General features: G+C 38.1%; 2 protein-coding genes across 3 annotated transcripts in view; one reads left to right on the top strand and one right to left on the bottom strand.

Moving 5' to 3' along the window:
* Positions 1–14,894, bottom strand: part of KCMF1 (potassium channel modulatory factor 1) — a 49,926-nt gene extending 35,032 nt beyond the window's left edge. Inside the window, exon 1 of one of the 2 annotated variants that reach the window (XM_039350997.1) lies at positions 14,807–14,894. In XM_039350997.1, coding sequence (XP_039206931.1) covers positions 14,807–14,879 — 73 coding nt within the window. In that variant the 5' untranslated portion in view covers positions 14,880–14,894. Of the gene's footprint in view, positions 1–13,920; positions 14,021–14,806 lie in introns of those variants that run through there. The other variant, XM_039350998.1, reaches the window with a different exon arrangement.
* Positions 14,895–14,909: 15 nt separating this feature from the next.
* LOC120311468 (zinc finger MYM-type protein 6-like) lies at positions 14,910–18,752 on the top strand. The gene is made up of 3 exons (XM_039351000.1): positions 14,910–15,098; positions 15,525–15,633; positions 17,347–18,752. Exon 3 carries the CDS (start codon positions 17,795–17,797, stop codon positions 18,530–18,532), a length of 738 nt encoding a protein of 245 aa, XP_039206934.1. The 5' UTR covers positions 14,910–15,098; positions 15,525–15,633; positions 17,347–17,794; the 3' UTR covers positions 18,533–18,752.
* Positions 18,753–20,257: the final 1,505 nt, after the last annotated feature.

The following is a 20,257-nucleotide window of genomic DNA, read 5'->3' as shown; positions in this document are numbered from 1 at the left end:
GGGAGGGGGAGCAGGACGGGAGGCAGCACTTTCTAACATTATTTTATGCTTTCTTGGGCCCTCCCTGCTTAATTCCCCAACATAGTTGAAATGCCAATAGAAACAAGAAACAGTCTTTGAACATTATGACATTAGAAAGTAGAATAGTAAGGATAAAATGGCTCACCCTGGTTTTAAAAATCCTACTTCCCAAGGATATTCTTACTTTTGCTGTGCTTCTAACCATATATGCATTTTTAAAAACTTAATACAGTTTTCATACACAAAGAAATAACAATATAAAATAATTACAAGCAAATTTAAGTTGCTTTTCAGATAGGACATGATTATAAGGCTTTCGCACAATGAAGGCCCGCAGGAAGCTTGTTGCAATGCATGAATCGTATTTAAATTTTGTTACGCAGACATATGGAGCAGCAATTAATTTCATGGATGTTTTTTGCCTTAACCGCATTATTTCTATATTTGAAAGAAAAGCTTGTTCATAGTCCTGTTTTAAACCATGATTTACCTAACATATAGGAACATCTTTCTATTTCAAGTTCAAGATAATGTATGTTACAGATTACATTCTTAATGATCTAATTTTACCAACAACCAACAACCTAATTAACTAAGTACTTTGTGTAGTAGTGATTTCTAAAGCTACATCACATCATTTTCTAGTTCCTAATACAATACATCAGAGATTATAGGGATGTGACACATAAAAAAAAAGACAGACCTCCCTCTCTATATGGATAAGTCTTACATGGCTTACATTCAATAAAGTTTAGGAATCACAGGAGTATACACAAAATAGAAAATTATTTTTATCTCAAGTACAGAACAAAACAGTCTGACTCAAATGAATTATGTTGAAACATTTCAACTTGGCTATATTCCCTTGGAACAAAACACTATGAACAAAACACAAAATATTTCAAGTGCATAGAACAACAATGAAAACTCGGGATCAGCTGCTTTCCCTTGTTTTTCATCCTAGGTCTGCAAAAGTGAAGTGATATTCCCTGTTGAATGGTACCTATCACCCAAACTTCAGAATGTTTATCCAAGGGCATCACTGTTTACATTAGCATGTCATATTATAACCCCCTCCCAGAAAGAATAGACAGGTGATTAAAAAAAAAAAATTTTAACTTTCCAGGTAGCTCAGTTACCACATAATAGCACAAAAAAGAACAGTTAAATTATTTAACATTCTTTTTAACTGGTACATCAGCCCTATGAGGTTTTCTTTCTTTCTTAATTTCTTTGACTAGGCTGTCAAAAATTTGATGCCTGTTTGCCAGATGCAAAAGAACTAGGTTATTCTCCCCCAGTGCTGCTACTTGTGCAAAAGAGTGGGTGAAAGAAAGAAAAACAAGACTGCTAGAGCTTCTTAACAGCACGAATAACATAAATATTACCAAACAGGAGAGAACACAGAGACAGCATATAAACATTCATTCCCAGCCAGTATATAACTCATGGAACCCACCTATACACTTGAATGGATTCTGTTCTTGAAACAAAACTAATTTTTATTTCATCCTTGGGACAAAAATATATGCCCAACATACTAAAAAGGGCTCAATTCTTTGCAGTTGAAATGTTCTACACTTCTCAAGGTTGACCGAAATATGGGAGATACTGTTTTGTGTGCTTTGACTTTAAAACAAAATACCCATGCTGCAATAATTTATCCTGATCACAAAACAAATATACTATTTGATTCCAAGAATCCTGTAATTGGCTTTTTAAAAACCCAACATTGCAAATAAAATGACATGGACAAGTAGAATCTTGTTACTATTGGATAAAACTAAATGGCCAAAACTCAAGGAGAGAAACAAATAGAAATAGGAATCAGAAAAAAAGAGTGGTGAGAAGCAGAGGCTAATACTGTCCCTGGACCGCAGCCACTGAATTAGCTGAATAAAAAACACTGTTATCGTAAGTCAGGTATATAAAAAAGCTACACATTTTACATTCAGATGATGGTGTATTAGAGCAAAGATAATTCAGAAGACTCAACTCAGAAATAAAAGCAAGCTTTTGTAATTTTGGGTTTTGTTTAAATGCTCCTAATAATGAAAAAGTCTGTAAATATTATATTCTAGCTATACATACATTTTCTGAAAGTGAAGACAGGCCCAGTGAAGAGTATTGAATTTAAAACTCTAGATGAAATATATCCCAAAGTACTGAAACAACTGGACAACAGGATGGATTGGACATATGGTACATCAAAAATCCTGGAGAACTTGTGAAGTATCCGATATACAACTGAAATACAGAAAATGTAACTCTGCTGAATTTTGCTTTTCCCTCTTTCAGAAAACTACAGACTGATCAGTTTGAGAGAAACAACCAACCCAGAAAACTGGTAGGCTCCCCTTTATCGAATATGGTCAAGTGCCTCTCTAGGATGCTACAATTTGGGCTCCTATACTATGCAAGGGGCTGCATTCGAAGGCCCAAATGGCTTCTTCCAACACTGTAATTAAAACTGAATGTTTTCAGGACAAAGAAAAAACAAACCACACTATCTCATATACCGTGTAAATTATTTTTTAACTTTGATTAATAAATCCAATACTCATATTTTATATAACTCCCTATGATACTGAAAGCATGTATCAGAAGTAAGAAAAGTTGTACATAGAAAAAAAAGAAAAACTAAATCAAGACAGAATTTAATCTTCCATAAAGTACTTACTGTATGCTAGCAAGATTTTCAGAGTTCCACAGATAAGATCAAATATCAAATTGAGTCACATTATGTCTTTAGTCAACGGAGATTCTCAGTCATCCAGGTCATAGTTATCCCAAAGGTGCTTTTTCATGAGGCAACTGGACTTTCTTGTTTTTCTCTGAAGACATTTCGCTTCTCATCCAAGAAGCTTCTTCAGCTTCTTGGATGAGAAGAGAAATATCTTCAAGAAAAACAAGAAAGTCCAGTTGCCTCATGAAAAAGCACCTTTGGGATTGTATCTTTAGGATGAAAAGCAGATTAAATAGGATTTGCCTCCTTTCCTCGGCCTATAGCATCTCTGTATATAAAGAAGCCCCTTGTTCCATTCAAATCCTCTGTCTCAACCAATTGGAGGAATGTATGCTTGAATCTAAAAGCTCAGCAATAGCCAGACACAACACTGCTGAGTTGCTCAGTAACACTAACATTCGATGCAGTTTCTAAACTACAACAAAAGCACAACACAGCTGACAAAATCAATAAGCAAAAAAATATGCTTATTCATTTCAAGGCATTGTTAAGGAGGAATAATATTGTGAGATCATTGACTCCACATTAATTTATGAGTTTATTTAACTGCACTTCTTTTTCCTTTCCCCCCTTTTTTTCCTTTCCTTTTATTTCTGTTACAGGTAATCCTCGATTTACGACCACAATTGGGACTGGAACTTCTGTTGCCAAGCAAGATAGTTGAGTTGCACTAGATTATACAGCTTTTTTTTGGGGGGGGGGGGCTGCAATTGCTAAGTGAATCATGTGATGACTGAGTGAATCCAGCTTCCCCCATTGACTTTGCTTGTCAAAAGCCAGTTGGGAAGTTCACAAATGGGGATCACACAATCCTAGAATGCTGCAGCTGTCATAAATACATAAGTGCCCAAATTTTGTTCATGTGATCTATAGACACTACAACGGTCGTAATACAAGGATCAGACATAAGTCTGTTTTTTTTCCAGTGCCACTGCACCTTTGAATGGTCACTAAAACAAATGACTGTCAGTCAAGGATTATCTGTACATACTTGTCTCCAAAATTCATTTTTAAGTAATGGAGAATCAAGTTGAACAAACTGAGTAGTGTCTAACTGATGCCAAAAACATCTACCTATCAATATTTGGCCAGAATTTATTAATTTGAAAAACAGTTTATATTATTATCCATATACATATGCAGGGCTTTTTTTCTCATAGAACGCCCAGAACGGAGTTCCGGCACCTTTTTTGGATTGAACTTTGTAGGGTAGGCAAGGCGGGTTGTATGATGTGTGTGAGTTCTGGCACCTTTTTTTTTTTTAACAAAAAAAGTACTGTACATATGTATAAAGTTATGCATATAACTTTGTAACTTTTTTATTTTGGGTTTATTGTACCTTTCAATTTACCTACATGCAGAGTATTATTAATCCACAAAGGTCAGGAAAATATATGATTAAGTTAAGGAAGTGTTGTGGCGACCCTGATAACATGCAACTGCCTTAACTTAAATACATATTTTTCTGACCCTTTTCAGCAACCTTACAAGTCCAGGAAAAGGAAAACTTTGAAGAGCAGTCTACAGGTACCCTACTTCAAATAATTATCAACAGAGGCTTTGGATAAATAAGGAAAAGCTATGTGCCATCATCTCTTAGTTATAAGCTTCCCAAAGGCAACTGGTCACTTCTTATATAATTAGTACAGTTCAACCAATATTCAAAGACTGCATTAGTTATGATGGTCACATAAGAATATAATAATGGCCAAGTAAATAATAATGTTTATTTCTGCAAGCATTAAATATACCATGAGCCTACCCATTTTTTCCCATTCACATATTTGGATAGCAAGATATCATTTTAGAACAGTGGTTCTCAACCTGTGGGTCGGGACCCCATTTGGGGTCGAACGACCATTTCACGGGGGTCGCCAAACAACGCAGTCCGCCATTTTCTTTTCCCCTTTTCCTTAGCTGTGCTACTCCCTTTTATTCTATTGGCTTTTGAAAGCCAATAGAATAGACTCTCTTGAATAGAGTCTAATTCTATTGGCTTTCAAAAGCCAATAGGAATTGTCCAGGCTGTCTCTGCCCTGCTGAGCCCGCCAAAAGTCCCATTCTGCAAACGGTGCTGCACCAGTTGAGTAGTCCTCGACTTACGACCGGTTGGGAGTCGCGACATTAAAAAGGTTGAGAACCACTGTTTTAGAAGTTGGTAGGGGAAACTGATTAAGGAAAACATCAAAATCCACTTCAGTAGAAAAAGATCTGCTACTGAGTACTTGAAGCAGCTCACAAAGTACTCAAGTTAATAGCTATTAGTAAAGATTTTATATGGAAATTATATCCACCTGTTCTAATAGTTTTCAATAATTTCTTAAATTGATAAAATAGGTTTTTTTTTAAAAAAAAAGGACTTAAATGCTTAATTTGTGTTAAAGAAGCTGGTTTTGGCACTTAGTAAAATAGACATCAGCAAGTACAACTGATACATTTAATCAAAGCAAATGTTTAGTCTGGCTTTAATATTTTTATTAGTTTATCAAAATATAAAATACAGAAGTACAAAGAAAAAATGAAAATAAGGGGGAGATAAGGGAGGAAAACGGTAAGAGACAAAAGTGAAGGGAAAAGCATTGATTTCTGACTCCTTTTGGTGCAATAGAATAAGGTAGTAACATAAAACCTCAATTTTTTTACTTTTATATGATCATCATATACTAGACATTTCCATATCAAACCAATCTAATCAACAAAACCCCAAATCAAAGTTTCAATTTTTCCACCTGAAGCATACAGTTCAAAAGCCATTTCCAAGTAAAAACAAAATTAGCTATATTCTTTTCTCTAATCAAAGCAGTCAATTTAGCCATCTGTGCTAACTCCAACTTTTGCAGCCATTCATCCATTGTGGGAATCAAAGTATCTTTCCATTTTTGTGCATAAAGTATTCTTGCTGCCGTCAACATATAAAATCAAAGTTCCAAATTTTTTCCCAAACCTTTTCCCATCAAACTCAAAAGAAGAGTCTCTGGTTTTATCTTTATATTCACTTTAAGAATATTCTGTATTTAAGACATAAATCCTACTCCAATACTTCTTTGCTCTGTCATATGTCCTTCGTAAGTGATAAAAAATTCCTTCTTTACATTTACATTTCCAACACTCATTGAGTGCCTTTATACATTCTTGACAATTTGTCCAGTGTTAGATAACCAGCAGAACATCATTTTATAGTTTCCTTTTAAATTATAATTTAATGTGAATTTTAGAACTTTCGTCCATATGTTCTCTCATTGTTCAAGCATTATACTATAGCCAAAGTTTTTTGCCCGTTGAATTATACAATACTTTGCATACTCATTCTCCCAGTCAATTTCAATAACAATTTGTAAATTGTTATTAGCAATATGTTCATCACTACCACACAATAGGATGTCCAATTCATTTTTCACAAAATCAAATCCATAGTTCTTTTCGTCTAGTTTAAATCTTTCTTTCAATTGTAACTATGTAAACCAATGGCAAACAGGTTCTTCTAATTACAACTCTTTTGATTTAAGGATGGGATTACCATAACTGAAAAATATTATTTGACCATAAGTCTACTAGTCTGGCCTTGCCACCATTTCTTTTCTAAAAAAAGCTTCCTGGGGAGACACCCAAAAAGGCATATTCGCAAAGAACCTTACTTTATATTTATGCCAAACTCTTAGGATGGCACATCTAACAATGTGATTATTAAAAATCAACATTTATATTAACCCTATCATATCATAAATAGCCGTGCCATCCAAACCTTAATTCAGTATTCTCTACCTCAAGTAACCTCTTATTTTGGAGCGCCAACCACTCTTTTAGCCAGATTAAATAACAGGCATCAAAGTATAATTTCAAATCTGGTAAACCTCTTTCCTTAGCATCTTGCAATAATTTATATTTAATTCCTGGATTTTTCCCTTGCCATATAAACTTAAGAGATGTCCACCTGCCATTGATAAAATTGAGTATCAGTTAGAAGTATTGGTAAAGTCTGAACAGAAAAAAGCATCTTTGCTAAAACATTCATCTTAATTACAGAGATTCTACCCAATAATGATAGTTGCAAATTGTCCCATCTTAATATGCAAAGCAAACATTTACTCTGAAAGGAGAAAGTAATTTAACTGATCATGCTAATCAAAATGTGGTCTATTTGGTTTTAGCATGTTTCATGAATCCAGCCACTGTATATAATCTGTGGTTTATGGATAATTTTGACTGATTGACCTAATACATGCTTTCAAAAAAACTGTCAGAATTCCTTACCAAAAATGTCTGAAGAAACCAAGCCATTAGCTAATAAAAAAAGAGATCACCTTAAGAATCAGGATATGGTTATAAAGGACTACAAAGAAAAACTAAATGTACACTTTTTAAAATAATATATGTGCTCCCAACTATACTTCAGTGGTAGTTATTTACATTATTCTTAAACCAAAACAAAAACCCCGAACTTTAAATATATACAGAAATTATCATTTTAGAAAGACCAAATAAAAGATTTTTTTTAAGAAATATGTACAAATTCCACTGAGAAATATCTCAATATTTTACATTAATGAGAAAAGTTCATTGCTAGAAGCCGAAAACAAATACACGTGGTCCTCAACTTACAAAAGTTCCTTTAGTGACCTTTCAAAGTTACAACGGCACTAAAAAAATGTGGCTTATGACTTGTTTTTCACAGTTGCAGCATCCCCGTGATCATGTAATCAAAATTAAGATGCTTGGTAACTGACTCATATTTATGGCGATTGTAGTGTCCAAGGATCATGTGATCACCTTCTGGGATCTTCTGATAAGCAAAGTCAATGGGGAAGCCAGAGTCACTTAACAACCAGGTTACTATGGTAACTTATCAACTGCAGTGATTGACTTAACAACTGTGTCAATAAAGGTCGTAAAATGGGGCAAAACTCACTTAACGAATGTCTCATGTAACAGAAATTTTGGGCTCAATTGTGGTTGTAAGACAAGGACTACTTGTATACCACGATTTAGCTACGCACCTTGTCAACATGAAGAAATTACACTGGGTTGAAACTAATCTAATGTAATCATGTTACCTAAAAGGACAGAAAGATCCCTACAGAAAGCACTGGACATACAACTCAAATCCTCTGTTCACCCAAATGTCCACATTCAGAATTACATATTTCTGGGGAAAGGCCCAGGCATATTATTGAGATGAGAGGCTTCCCATCAAATCTACCACCTTCCCAAATCTCTCCTGGAATTTTCAACTATGGTATCCTTTCAAGACATGATGGGAGATAAATATACACGCGTACTATAATGAAATAACCATGCTCGTTTCTGGAGGAAGATGCTGGGAAAATGTGGTATTAGCTGAAGTCTAACAGGGTTCCATCTTATTGGTTCATATTTTTTTTAATGTTCCAAAAAGCGAAGAATAAAATTTGTAAGTGCTTACAATCAGTTTAGGAGCTGACAAGAGTGAACTATTAACAATCCAGGTAAGATAAGAGATATTCCTCATCAGAGATTTCAGGCTCATTATTTTCTCTGGGAAAGAAAGATTGTCAATTGGCATATCTTTTACCAACTTTAGCTGACTAACTGAAAGAACTTTTGAAAAAAAAAATGGAGTTGATTATTCATGCGCTAGTTACTTCTAGGTTGGGACAATGTCTTGCATGTGGATCATTTTTTTGGCTACAGATTTAATCATTTGAAAATACTGTTGCCAGATTGCTAGCTGGTAATCTTGGATCTATATATACAACATCTCGTATGCACTGTTTTCCTATTTGCTCCCCAATTCAGTGCCAGTAAAAGTCTCCTGAACATGAGCTCAATTCCGAATTAACTACAGTACATAGACCCATATTTTCCAGGTTGGATGTTTTAACAAAGATACAATTCATTGTCTGGAATATTTCTTTTCTTCACTGAGATACAATCCTCAACTAAGTGGAAGAAGAGAATTGCAAAGGGAAGCATTTCTGAACACAAGTGTCCTTTAAATCAAGATGTTTTTCTTCACACTGGGATTAATATAAATACAGTAAAGTTATCTATAACTTTCCCATCTATGTAGTTGTTCATAAATATTAATACAAGGATATAAAATTCTTATATACTTATGTATTTCTCTCCCTTACCTTTATCAAGTACTATCACAGCACAACAAAACTGTTTTCCTAAACTGCTTATGCTTTCCATAACATTGTTTAAAGTTTCTCCTTTCAAATTCTTCCTCTGCAAAACCAATCTTTCTGTGAAAACTTTGGTATAATATTTACTCCTTACGTTTCACTATGTCTCTGTAATAAATCATAAATGATATGAATTCTTCATTTTCTCTCCATTCTGTGATACGCTGCAAGCTCTTGATTTAACACATTATAAGACAATAGTTTAAATATACAATAAGTATATTAGTAACATATATTTCCTAATTTTTGAAACAGCATTCTTATGTTCACAAAAATAAGCCACTTTTTCAATTGTTTATGAAGTCAGTCAGAAGTGCCTGAGTTCAGAAAATATACTAAAGCATGGTTTATAAATCACAATACTAGGTACAAACCTCTAAACCAAACCACATTATGGCTTACTATATTCTGTAGCGTAGCCACTGGGTGCTTATTAGGACCAGATCATAACAGAAATAATCCATGTTATGCACAATTCCTAATGGGCTTATGCTGTATTCTTTTAGTATAGAAGAACTTAAAGTTAGCTGAGCAGAAGAAATATATTGCTTCAAGATATGGTACTTAAACGGTTAATGACATGAAAAACAGGCTTACTAGAAGGAACAAGGAACAAGTGTCTTTCAATGATTATTTAGTCAGAGAATTAACAATGGAATTTGGTAATTCAAGATAATAAGCTTTAAGTACTATAAGAGACAATGTCCATCATGTTGTTTATGAATTCCCCAAAGTCATCACGTTAGGTGCTGTTCAAAACAAATTGCTGAATTAGATGGACACTGACTGGTTGTGTAAGGATGTATTCAGGATGTATAGCAAATACTGAAGAGGATATAATGAATACAACTGGAACAATATACAAAAAAGCAGTATCACACTTCAATGATTTAGTATTATTTATATACCAGCTTTATTTACGTACCCGTGTATCTTTCCACCCCAGAGTAATCTCTGTTAAGTGTACTGTATTTTTAACTTGCTTATCTCTGAGTCTGTATTGTACACTAATGTTTTGAAAACTTTGAGCTAAACGCTAAAGAGCTAAAGTGTAGAATTTAGATATGCAAAAGCTATTCCTAGCTCAAACTTCTATCACTGAAGATTAATATTCAAATGTTTAGGAGATACAGAATTGTTCATAGTGAAAGGAACTGATAACACAGAAGTTAATAAAACTTAAACAAGGAGTTCATCAGATCTTGGCTCAGTATTAGAACTATTAACCAAGTACAAAAAAAGAGTTGCCAATAGAGGTAAGGCACATTAACCTTTATCAGTTTTCCTGAGAAAAGAATAAAGTTAGTTGCAGCATAATAGCTGCATCTAGATAAACTTCAGCAAGTATATAAAAGAGGTTGTTATACTAATGCAACATTAACTGTATCAGCAATAAACTGGCTCCCTAAAAAAATATCAAGGCCTGCTCTTAATATACAATTCAAATGCCTTGCTGCTTGTAAATAATGAACAATATGGCCCTGATAGCCTGTAGCCTCCAAGATAATCAACTGTTGGTTCTCTGGCTCCAATTCCCCATGTTAATTGTCAAACAACAAAACAATCAACTTTTAAAGAGATATTATTACTTGCTTGCTGATGACACCTGTCCAAAACATAAAAAACAGACATCTACTTAAGGAAATCAGCGTTTCAAAGACAATTGTGTTGATTCTCTAATATTGTTAAATACACTGAAAGTAGCAAAGTTATACTTTCATTATATATTCAATATTGTTTCTCTTATGAATTTAGTCAAAATAATTTAGATCAGTGGTTCTCAACCTTTTTAATGCCGCGACCAACTGGTCGTAAGTCGAGGACTACCCAACCAGTCGTAAGTTGAGGACTTTCCCTGCCCGGGAGTGCCACGCATGCATGGTGCCGCCCCCTGCGCCGGCCAAGGCGTAGCTGGCAAGCGGCAGAGACAGAGCAGGCCGACCACCGGCTGGGCCACAGCTGGCCCAGCCCAAGGGAGGTAAGCAACCCTCCCTGCGCCCGCCGGCCTCCCACCTCCCACGCCTGGCCCTCTTTTACTTACATTTTTAGTAGTTGCTCAGCAGGGAGGGGTAGAAACTTCCACACAGCTCGCCTTCGCTGCAGACAACTTGCAGCACCATTTGCAGAATGGGACTTTTGGCGGGCTCAGCAGGGCAGAGACAGCCTGGACAATTCCTATTGGCTTTTGAAAGCCAATAGAATTAGACTCTATTCAAGAGAGTCTATTCTATTGGCTTTCAAAAGCCAATAGAATAGAATAAAAGGGAGTAGCACAGCTAAGGAAAAGGGGAAAAAATGGCGGACTGCGTTGTTTGGTGACCCCCGTGAAATGGTTGTTCGACCCCAAATGGGGTCGCGACCCACAGGTTGAGACCCGCGGATTCAGATAGAAAACCTAAGAAAATATCAATACTTTGTAAAATTGTTCAGAATAACTTTCTTCATCACTAAAATCTATTGAAGGTAATACTTTCAGAGTGCAGTCTCTTGAACACTGACTTGGCACCTCTCAGTTAATAAACATAGGATTCAGCTGTAAAACTAAAGACATTTACAAATTACAAAAGCAATTTGAAATTGTTTTTTCATTTTACTGTATATGCTTACAATCTCTCCGAGATCTATTGAGCTTTTTTAAAAAAGAAAAATCACTATTATTGCTATTTATAGGGAAAGTCAGATGTTGAAGAATTGGTATCAACAGGATATTTACAAACCTCACAAGTACTTGGCATCTCTCCTTTATAATTTTAATCAGCAGAGCTATAATGATACTTTATTCTGTTAACATCCTTTAAATTTCCATACAACTTGATTGCAGCCCTTAAAAACAATTTAAAAACCATTCATTCCTCAAAAAGACAACAGTAGTCTATTACTGCTTAGTAAAATATGCAGTTTTACAGCTTTACTGAAACAAACCAAGAATTTAACTAGTCTTTAACTAATCTTATCTAATGTCATTCTGTCTACAAACTTCAAAGATCCATTAACCCAGGGGTCTTCAAATTTGGCCCTTTTATGCCTGGCTGAGGAATTCTGGAAATTGAAGTCCACAAGTCATAAAAGGGCCAAGTTTGAAGACCCCTGCATAACCCATAATGGATAATAATTATTGAGAGCTACCTTTCATGAATTCCCTTATTAAGCTATTTAAAGTATAAAGGATAGCTATTTTCTGATAAATCCCATCAACTGATGGAATTTCAATTATAAAAGACAACAACCAAGAGCAAAGATTGAAAATCTTTGTTCAAATACATAGTTAATTTCTTCAATTACCTTTAAACATAAAAGTGCTGTTTTGTCATAGCTTCTTCATTACAGAGTACCCCAAACGCCTGTCACGCATTTCCATAACACTATATAAGGCCCACTGATAATTAACCCTGTAGTTTGCTTTCCCTGGTACTAAATTTGTACAAATTTAGACAAAAGTTGTTTAAACAAATAACTTCTGATTATTGACATCTTCAAAATATCAGGAGAAAGAATGATCCATCAGTCCTGCATTTAATGTTCTTTCTTCTTCTTAAGGATATTCTTTTCCAAATTCTCCTTATTTCAAGAATGAAAATGCAGAGGAAGCTGAATTATCACTTTTGTAGGTAAAGCAAAAGATCCTATTATATACTGTCAACAAAAAGGTTTTCTCAAGGAACCATTTTTATTAAAAAATACTTCCAATATCTATAAAGTACCACAAGATACAAGCATGCCTGATGAGAGAAGTACCTAAATAGTGACAATTTTACTCATTACTGGACAAAAGACTCTTTATAAAACTTTAAATTTGCTAGAAATCATTTAAAAACTCAACACTTTCTCAACCAATTGCATATACCACACATACATCCATCCATAGCTCAATATTCCACTTGATCTGTTTCTCATGTATTTTTCTCCATTGAAATGATTTTCCACTTTTCTCTGACACTGTACTTTCCTGGAATTCAAGAAAGCGTGCATTCTCTGAAACATGTGAACTTTATCCAAGTTCAGTACCAACTTCCTCCTTCCTTCCTACATTTTCCTGTATACACGCACCTAACCTTAGTACAACTATCTCTGAATACACTTTCCTTAAGTACACAAGGTACATTTCCCCACTTTTCGGGCCTATGATCTCCGACCGTTAACCTCCCTTCCTGCGGCCCTGCTGCAAGTCGTTCTCTACCTTAGCTGGTCTCCTTCGCCCAATCCAATCACAGCTTTAACCGGCTACGGTGGATTCTCGGTTATCCCTTCCTCTCCAGCAAATACAATGTCAGCTAAGTGCCTCAGCCCTCGCACCTTTCCCCAACATCTGTCCTTCACAGATTCACATTTGCCCGGGAAACTTTTTCCTCTATGTGGCCTACCCCACTCTCATAATCAACCCCCTCCGATTTCATTCGGCAACACTTTACGCCGTTAACCCTTCAAATGTAGGCACGTCATTCCCATGTGCCGCAGAACAACCCTCAACTCGGTCCAATATGCGAGCCATCCCGAAGTCCATCCTTGCCCGTTTCCACCCCCTCTGCCATCTGGCTCTCGCCGATTCAGAGCCCCTTTCCCTCCTCTCTCAAGGACGCCCACCCTGAAACGCACAGATCGTCCCGGAAACCGGGGAAACTTTCGCCCAATAACTATTCCCCCTAGGGTGGGGCCAGGGCCAGGCCCGGCCCTGAGGCTCCCAGAACGGCCTTGCCTCGGTTTTTTTTTTAGGCCGCACCTCAGGCCACCCGTGGATCGGGGCGAAAGAGGAGTTGTAACGGCCATAGGCCCCATGACAATGCAAAGCGGGGCCGGCCCGCCCTTCTGCCGCTGCGGCTCGCCCTCTCGGACGGGCTCGATTGCCGGCTTCTTCCCAGCCGACTTACTACTCCCATCACCACTCCTAGTGCAGCGTCGGCGGCGCCATGATGAGCCACCTCTGTCTCGCTCCTCTTCCCCCCTTCCCGGCTCGTATCGCCCAAGGCCGGCCTGCTCCGGCTTCGCACTCACCTTCATGTCGGGACATCCTAGTTCAGAGGAGAAGACGGCGGCAGCGGCCTGTCCCGGCCCAGCCCAGGCCCGTCCCGGGCTCCAGTTCACCCCCCTCCCACCCACCCCCCGCTCTCTTGGCTGCTCGGCGCCCGCTCTGCAGCTTGGGCCCGGCCCGTCTTGGCCTAGCCTGGGCCCCCAAGTCGCCCCCTCTGGTGTGCACGGCTCGGGAGGGCTCGCCGGGGCTGGGGCGCGCGCGTGTGTGTGCGTGTGTGTGGAGGGAGGAGATTCGGTTCCGGTGGCGGCGGCGGCGGTGGCGAAGGAGGAGGAGACGAAGGTTGGTGATGGTGGCGGTAGCAGAGCGGAGAGGCCTTTCCGGGTAAAAGAAGCGGCGGCAGTTTCCTCCCCCCCCCCTTCCCTAGCAGCAGCAATGAGGCAGGCGGGCGAGCGGGCGGGTGCCGCCGCCGTGACACGGTGACTTCGTAAGCTCGCTCAGCCCAGGCCCGCTTCTAGCGCCGCCTCCCCCCCACCCACCCCCCCGCTCGACCACGACAGCGGCGGCTCGCGGCGGCCTCTTTCGCCTAGTCCCCTCCCCGCGCCATCCGCGCGCGCGCGCTCACAGACATACAAATATACAGAGAGACACAGGGAAGGAGAGAGAGCGCGAGAGAGACTTTGGTAACAACTAGCGCCGCCGCGACCTTCTTCTCCTCCAGCCCAACCCAGCCTTCCTCCTTTCTCTCCCGCGGAGAGGAAGTGGAAATCACCCAGCAGGAGCGAAGAAAGAGCCGGCGGCTGAACAGCCCAAGGGAAAGGCTCCTTTTCTTGCTTTCTCTCTCTCTCTCTCTCTCTTTCTTTGTCAGACCCGTTAAGGTCCGGGCTCCTCGGTCCTTTCTCCTCTAGATACCGGTAAGACTGAGGTTTTCCCGTTCGTCCCGAAGCCAGACTAGGATCGTGGGAAGAGAGCCAAGGCGAGACATAGCCCTTATCCATTTTAGGTTGATGTAATACAGTAGACGAGGTCAGGTGCCTTTGTAGGATTAACCGATGGTAAACTCTGATAAAGCAGCAATTTTTTTCTTCTCTCTCTCTCTCTCTCTCTCTCTCTCTCTCTCTCTCTCTCATCCATCCATCCATCCATCCATCCTGGAATGTTTGGAGCCTGGCGGCATAACTCTGGCTAGTATTCGCACTTTCAGGTGAAGAAGGTTTTTGAACACACACCGGGCTGAAGTTAAATTGGATATAGAGGACCACAGATGGTGGGGCTTAAATATTTTTTCCTCCCAAAGAATCATCGTCCTCAGTCCAATTTCAGAATTTCCTTTAGTACAAACGTTACAGGTGGTTAGCCACCTCTTTAATTCCCTGGCTTTCTTGGGACTGTAAAGTACGCTGAAAATAGTATTTTTCCCCATTATGTACCCAATTCTCCCAATTATCTTAAAATCCTGGGCAATTTTTCTCAGCCAGTTACTATGTACTGAATTCCCACATTGGAACAAGTGATATTTAAGTTAGATAGTTGGTATGTTCAAATAATGAACAGTGGTACAGAGGATCAAAGATGTGGGCAAAATTGTGTAATTGCAGCTCAGAGGCTGTCTTGTATCACTTCCTCCTAGAGCAATTATCCAGCAAGAGCAGGCGGTTTCATGGCTTCATCAACGTTGATAGGTTCAAGATTTTGCTGAAAACAGCTTGACTGCCCAAAGGAAAGTGATAGTGGAACAGGTACACATTACAACTTTTCTCATTCGTAGAGGAGAAAAAAGAATATTTGTCTATAAAGATGACCTCCCTTTTCAATTGTTAGGCATTCCTGATCATTCTTAGGGAACTAGATTTCTAAACTACATTTTGAAGAGTCCGTACAGTGGGGGAAAAGGTTCAGAATCTAAACCTGGATTTATTAAGTCTGTGGATGTGAATATTTTCATGAAAGAACTGAGGAAAGCTGATAATAGAACTTTTTGGAACTACCTCTTATGTTTCAAAAGTGCCTCCATAAAAACTGGCTAAAGACAAAAGACACAGAATTTCTTTATCTTTGTCTCTTAATTAATGGCTATTGTTGGACTTGCACTGCTATAAAGTACTTTAAGAACAAAATTGGAAATCACTAAGTCGGTGATCGTTGATTGTCCTATACTACTGCCCCCTTTGTTTATGTACATTAGAATTTCACTCCTTTCCTTGAGCAGCAATTGCACAAAATGGTCTTCTTTCCTCCTTAAGATTAATTATTGATTTGGAGGGAGAAAGGCAGAGTTTTAAATGAAGATGCGCCTGTAGGAGATGACCAGGCTGAGCCTGAGGGAGGTGTCAAGCACATCATCAATTTAGAATCCCAGATCTAAGTCCAGCCCATCTTGAATTTTGTTGACTCTTATCTACCGCCAATTTGCTTTCACCGTTAGTAGTTCAGATTCTTGTGGAAAATGTTAATGTGCATTAAACCTGTATTCATTTGAACCGCCTTGGCTCCTGATTTCATGTGTGTGACAGTTCCAACTGTTTTATGTTAGATGGCATATTTGAAATTTTGAAAAGGTATTGTGGGTGCTGTTGTAAAATGGCTGCATTGTGGGAGAACCCCATTCATGGTAACCATAATGATTTTTAAAAATTAAAAAAAAAGGCAAAATAATGATTCTTCAAATTCTGAATAAAATGTTCATATGATGTCAGAAGTTTATAAGGCAAGTTCTGAATTCACAATTTTTGAATCCAATAAAACTCCAATAATCTACTTTATCTTACCAATTCAGTGACCTTGAATCCTGAAAAACTAAGCAGGGAGAGACCTACTTAGTTCTCGGACAGGAAACTACCCAAAACCCCTCTGGATTTTTTTCTTTTACTTCAAGCATACAGCACAATTTCATTAAAATAGTTTATGCTATCTCTTTAACAAATACTCTCCCCGTGTTGCTGTGCATATTCAAAGTACACATTCTCTACAACAGTGATTCTTAACCTGGGCGATATTGCCCCCCAGGAGGCGATTTCATTTTTCAGGGGGACGATGGAACGAAAAGGGGCGACATGGGGGCGAAGGAAAAAAAGGAGGGCGATATGGGGGCGATGGAGTGAGAAGTTCGGGGGACATTTTTGAGACTTTTTTGTACAGTGAATCGCTGTATATCTGTCGTACAAAAATATCAGATCGCTCTCTATTAGTGGATTGAATTGTGTTTTCAAATGTTCCTCCAGCTAGATTCAGTACAGAGCGCCGTACATATGTGAATATGCATCGCTTATCTTCATGCGCGTTGCACAGCAGCCTCTACCCATATAGTGGTGCACCATTGGCCAGAATGGGCAGTGATGGAGGGGGGAGCGCTTCTTTTGAAACATCACATGCTGAGTGGCTGTCCCCTGTAACGTCAGTTGTAATGTCAACATAACTATTGAAACTATTGATGTCCATGTGTGTTTTTCTAGTGTTCCAGTGGGGTCGAAAATTTAATTTGCAGGTAGTGCCTTTCATTTTGAAGACCTCTCAACATGGCCAAGAAGAGGAAGTATCACCAATATTCGATGGAATACCTAAAATTCATTCATTCCATCTCCTTCCAACATACAGCTTCCGTTTTGTCTTCTTTGTGAGAAAACATTTTCAGATGAAGCAATGAAGCCTTCCTAACTGAAAGACCATTTGGTAAGAATTCATTCGGATAAAGCTGACAAACCGGCATCATTTTTCCAATCCTTAAAGGCCAAGTTTGAGGGTCGCAGCACTGTTGGGAAGTTATTTGGGAAATCGTCACTCAATGCTGACAAGGGGCTCATTTGTTCCTATGAAGTATCTTTGTTGATAGCAAAATGTGGCAAACCTCACACTATCAGAGAAACGCTGATTTTACCAGCAGTGAAACAGATTGTTGCCACCATGTTGGGGCCCAGCACAATTACTATCACGCAATCGATTCCTTTGAGCAATGACACCGTATCGAAAAGAATTGATGAAATGGTTGCTGATGTGGAAGAAAGGCTTATTGATACCTTGAAAAATACAGAATTCGTGATGCAGATTGATGAGTCAACGATTCGTGAAAATGAAGTCTTATTATTGACTTATGTCCGTTTCATCAACGGGAATGAAGAGATCGGGGAAGAACTGTTATTTGTTCGAAACTTAGCCACCGACACAAAAGGTTCTTCGATATTTAAAAAGGTTGAAGAGTTTTTTAATGAGAAAAACATCCCTTTGACAAACGTCGTGGCATGTGCAACCGACGGAGCTGCATCCATGGTTGGACGATATCGTGGATTTCAAGCTCATCTAAAATCGGTTGTACCTGGAGTTATGACTGTCCATTGTGTTGTTCATAGACAGCACCTTGTCTCAAAAAATTTGAGTGGCCGTTTGCACGAGTCTCTATGTTATGTCATTAATATTGATATTAATACTTACCCAATATTGTGGGAGGAAGTTAAGTTGCTTCTTTTAGCCTTTCCTTCCACTTACTTAGTGGAGAGGGGCTTCGGTGCCATCCAGCAGATCCTTTCTAAGTCAAGGAACATGTTGAAGATCTCTGAGTGCGGTGATTTAAGAATGCGATTAACAAAAATGGTTCCAGACCTCAAGAAATTGACATCAGCTCACCAAGCACAAGGCAGCCATTGATAGTGGTTTTTTTTTTTTTTGCTTTTTGTATACATACATTTTTTTCGTTAATAATTGTCTGAGCTTTTATCGATGTATTTGCTTGTATTGGATTTCACGTTCCAGTTTGAGTTTTTGGCTTTGTTTTCGAATTTTTGTTGTACTCTGTAAAACATTTTGTGTCTCTCTTTATATTGTACTTTTTTAGCATGCACTCCAATTCAATATTATATTTTGTGTCTTTTTCATCCTTTTTACAGTGTGCGTGAGTATATATACTTTCCTCGAATCTTAATTTATTTTCAGAGTTTTCGTCTTGAAATTCTTAGTTCCTGCATTGCGGTTTGTTCTTATGCCCTTTTTATATTTTTGCGTCTTAAATTTCACTTGTAATTCAATCATTAAATGTTACTGTTTTTCTTTTCAGGCATTTCACTTTCTTGCAATTGAATTTTGTTTTCAGTGGTCATTACATTTAAGTGTCTTGAATAAATAAGACAATAAGGAAATACATGTATCATAAAGTTTGGGAATAAAGTGATGCGTGGCACCAAAATTTTTCACACAGTTGAGATATGGGAAAAAGACTGGAAATAAATTATTTGCATCGATATGTCCTGATGACAGTTTTAAAGAAAACAAAAAAAGTGTTTGCATAAATTGAAGAATTATTTCCTATGTCGTGATTGAGAGGTTATGTTGGGGAGGGGGGCGATGACAACTTCCTCATTGGCTCAAGGGGGCGATTCGTTCAAAAAGGTTAAGAACCTCTGCTCTACAAGTACTTTTTGCTTTGCCTTTACTTTCCTCCTATTCCCAATTGATCTCCATTCTATCCCTAAATCTTCTTCTTGTGGCTTGGCCATCTGCAACCTGAATCCATCATTCTTTTTTAAGGCCTTCAGAATCTCCTGTCCATGATTGCCAAAAATTAGCAGTATGGTTTCTCACAATTTTGGTTAATAACAAAAGTATACTGTGCATCATGAAACAGGCTTATTTTAAAATAAAAGTTAAGTACTATGAAACCCAGAGAAAAAATGGAAAATCCCAATTCCACCTATGTGTGGCTTCCCCTACATTGCATCATGTTTATTTATTTTGTATCTTGCCTTTATTATTTTTACAAATAACTTAAGATGGCGAACATATCCAATATGCCTTCCTTCTCCTATTTTCCCCACAACCACCCTGTGAAATGGGTGCCATTCAATGTGGCTCTTAGCCCAGCCAAAAATGCTACTCATCCACAATGTGAGGTCCTAGCTAATAAAGGTTAAGGATACTAAAGAGATGGTAATTTGCAATTTTTCTTGACTAGTTGCTTAGATAAGGTAAATTGTCAAAAGAAAACTATGGAGGCAGGTTCATATCTGCTGGTCACTGCCTCTTATCTTCATTACTGAGATCCTCTACCGCATTAAAAAAAAAACTGCCCTAGGGAATGATGAATGGAACCCCCCTTTTTATATCCAATTATACACATTCGTGGAATAATCTATAATCTGTAAATTAGGAACTCTTACTCATTTTTCCTTGAAGTCAAAAGTTTCTCCTAACTTTGGTTATATATCACTTCTGTCAAGTTGAATGTCAAATAAAAGGAAGCAAATTCCCCATAGTATTAAAATCACTCTGAAAGAAAACAATTAAAACCCCTGTAATAGTGATCTGCATTTCTTTTCCAACATTCCTGTGGGGAAGAAAAAAGAAGAGTTCCAAAGTTAAGAAAGACTTTTTTAAAAG

This window comes from Crotalus tigris, unplaced genomic scaffold (genome assembly GCF_016545835.1).
Source record: "Crotalus tigris isolate CLP2741 ecotype Arizona unplaced genomic scaffold, ASM1654583v1 scf7180000018368.3068619, whole genome shotgun sequence".
NCBI lineage: Eukaryota > Metazoa > Chordata > Lepidosauria > Squamata > Viperidae > Crotalus > Crotalus tigris.
Note: the sequence above shows the minus strand (reverse complement) of the source record. Positions and strands in the feature narration are given on the sequence as shown.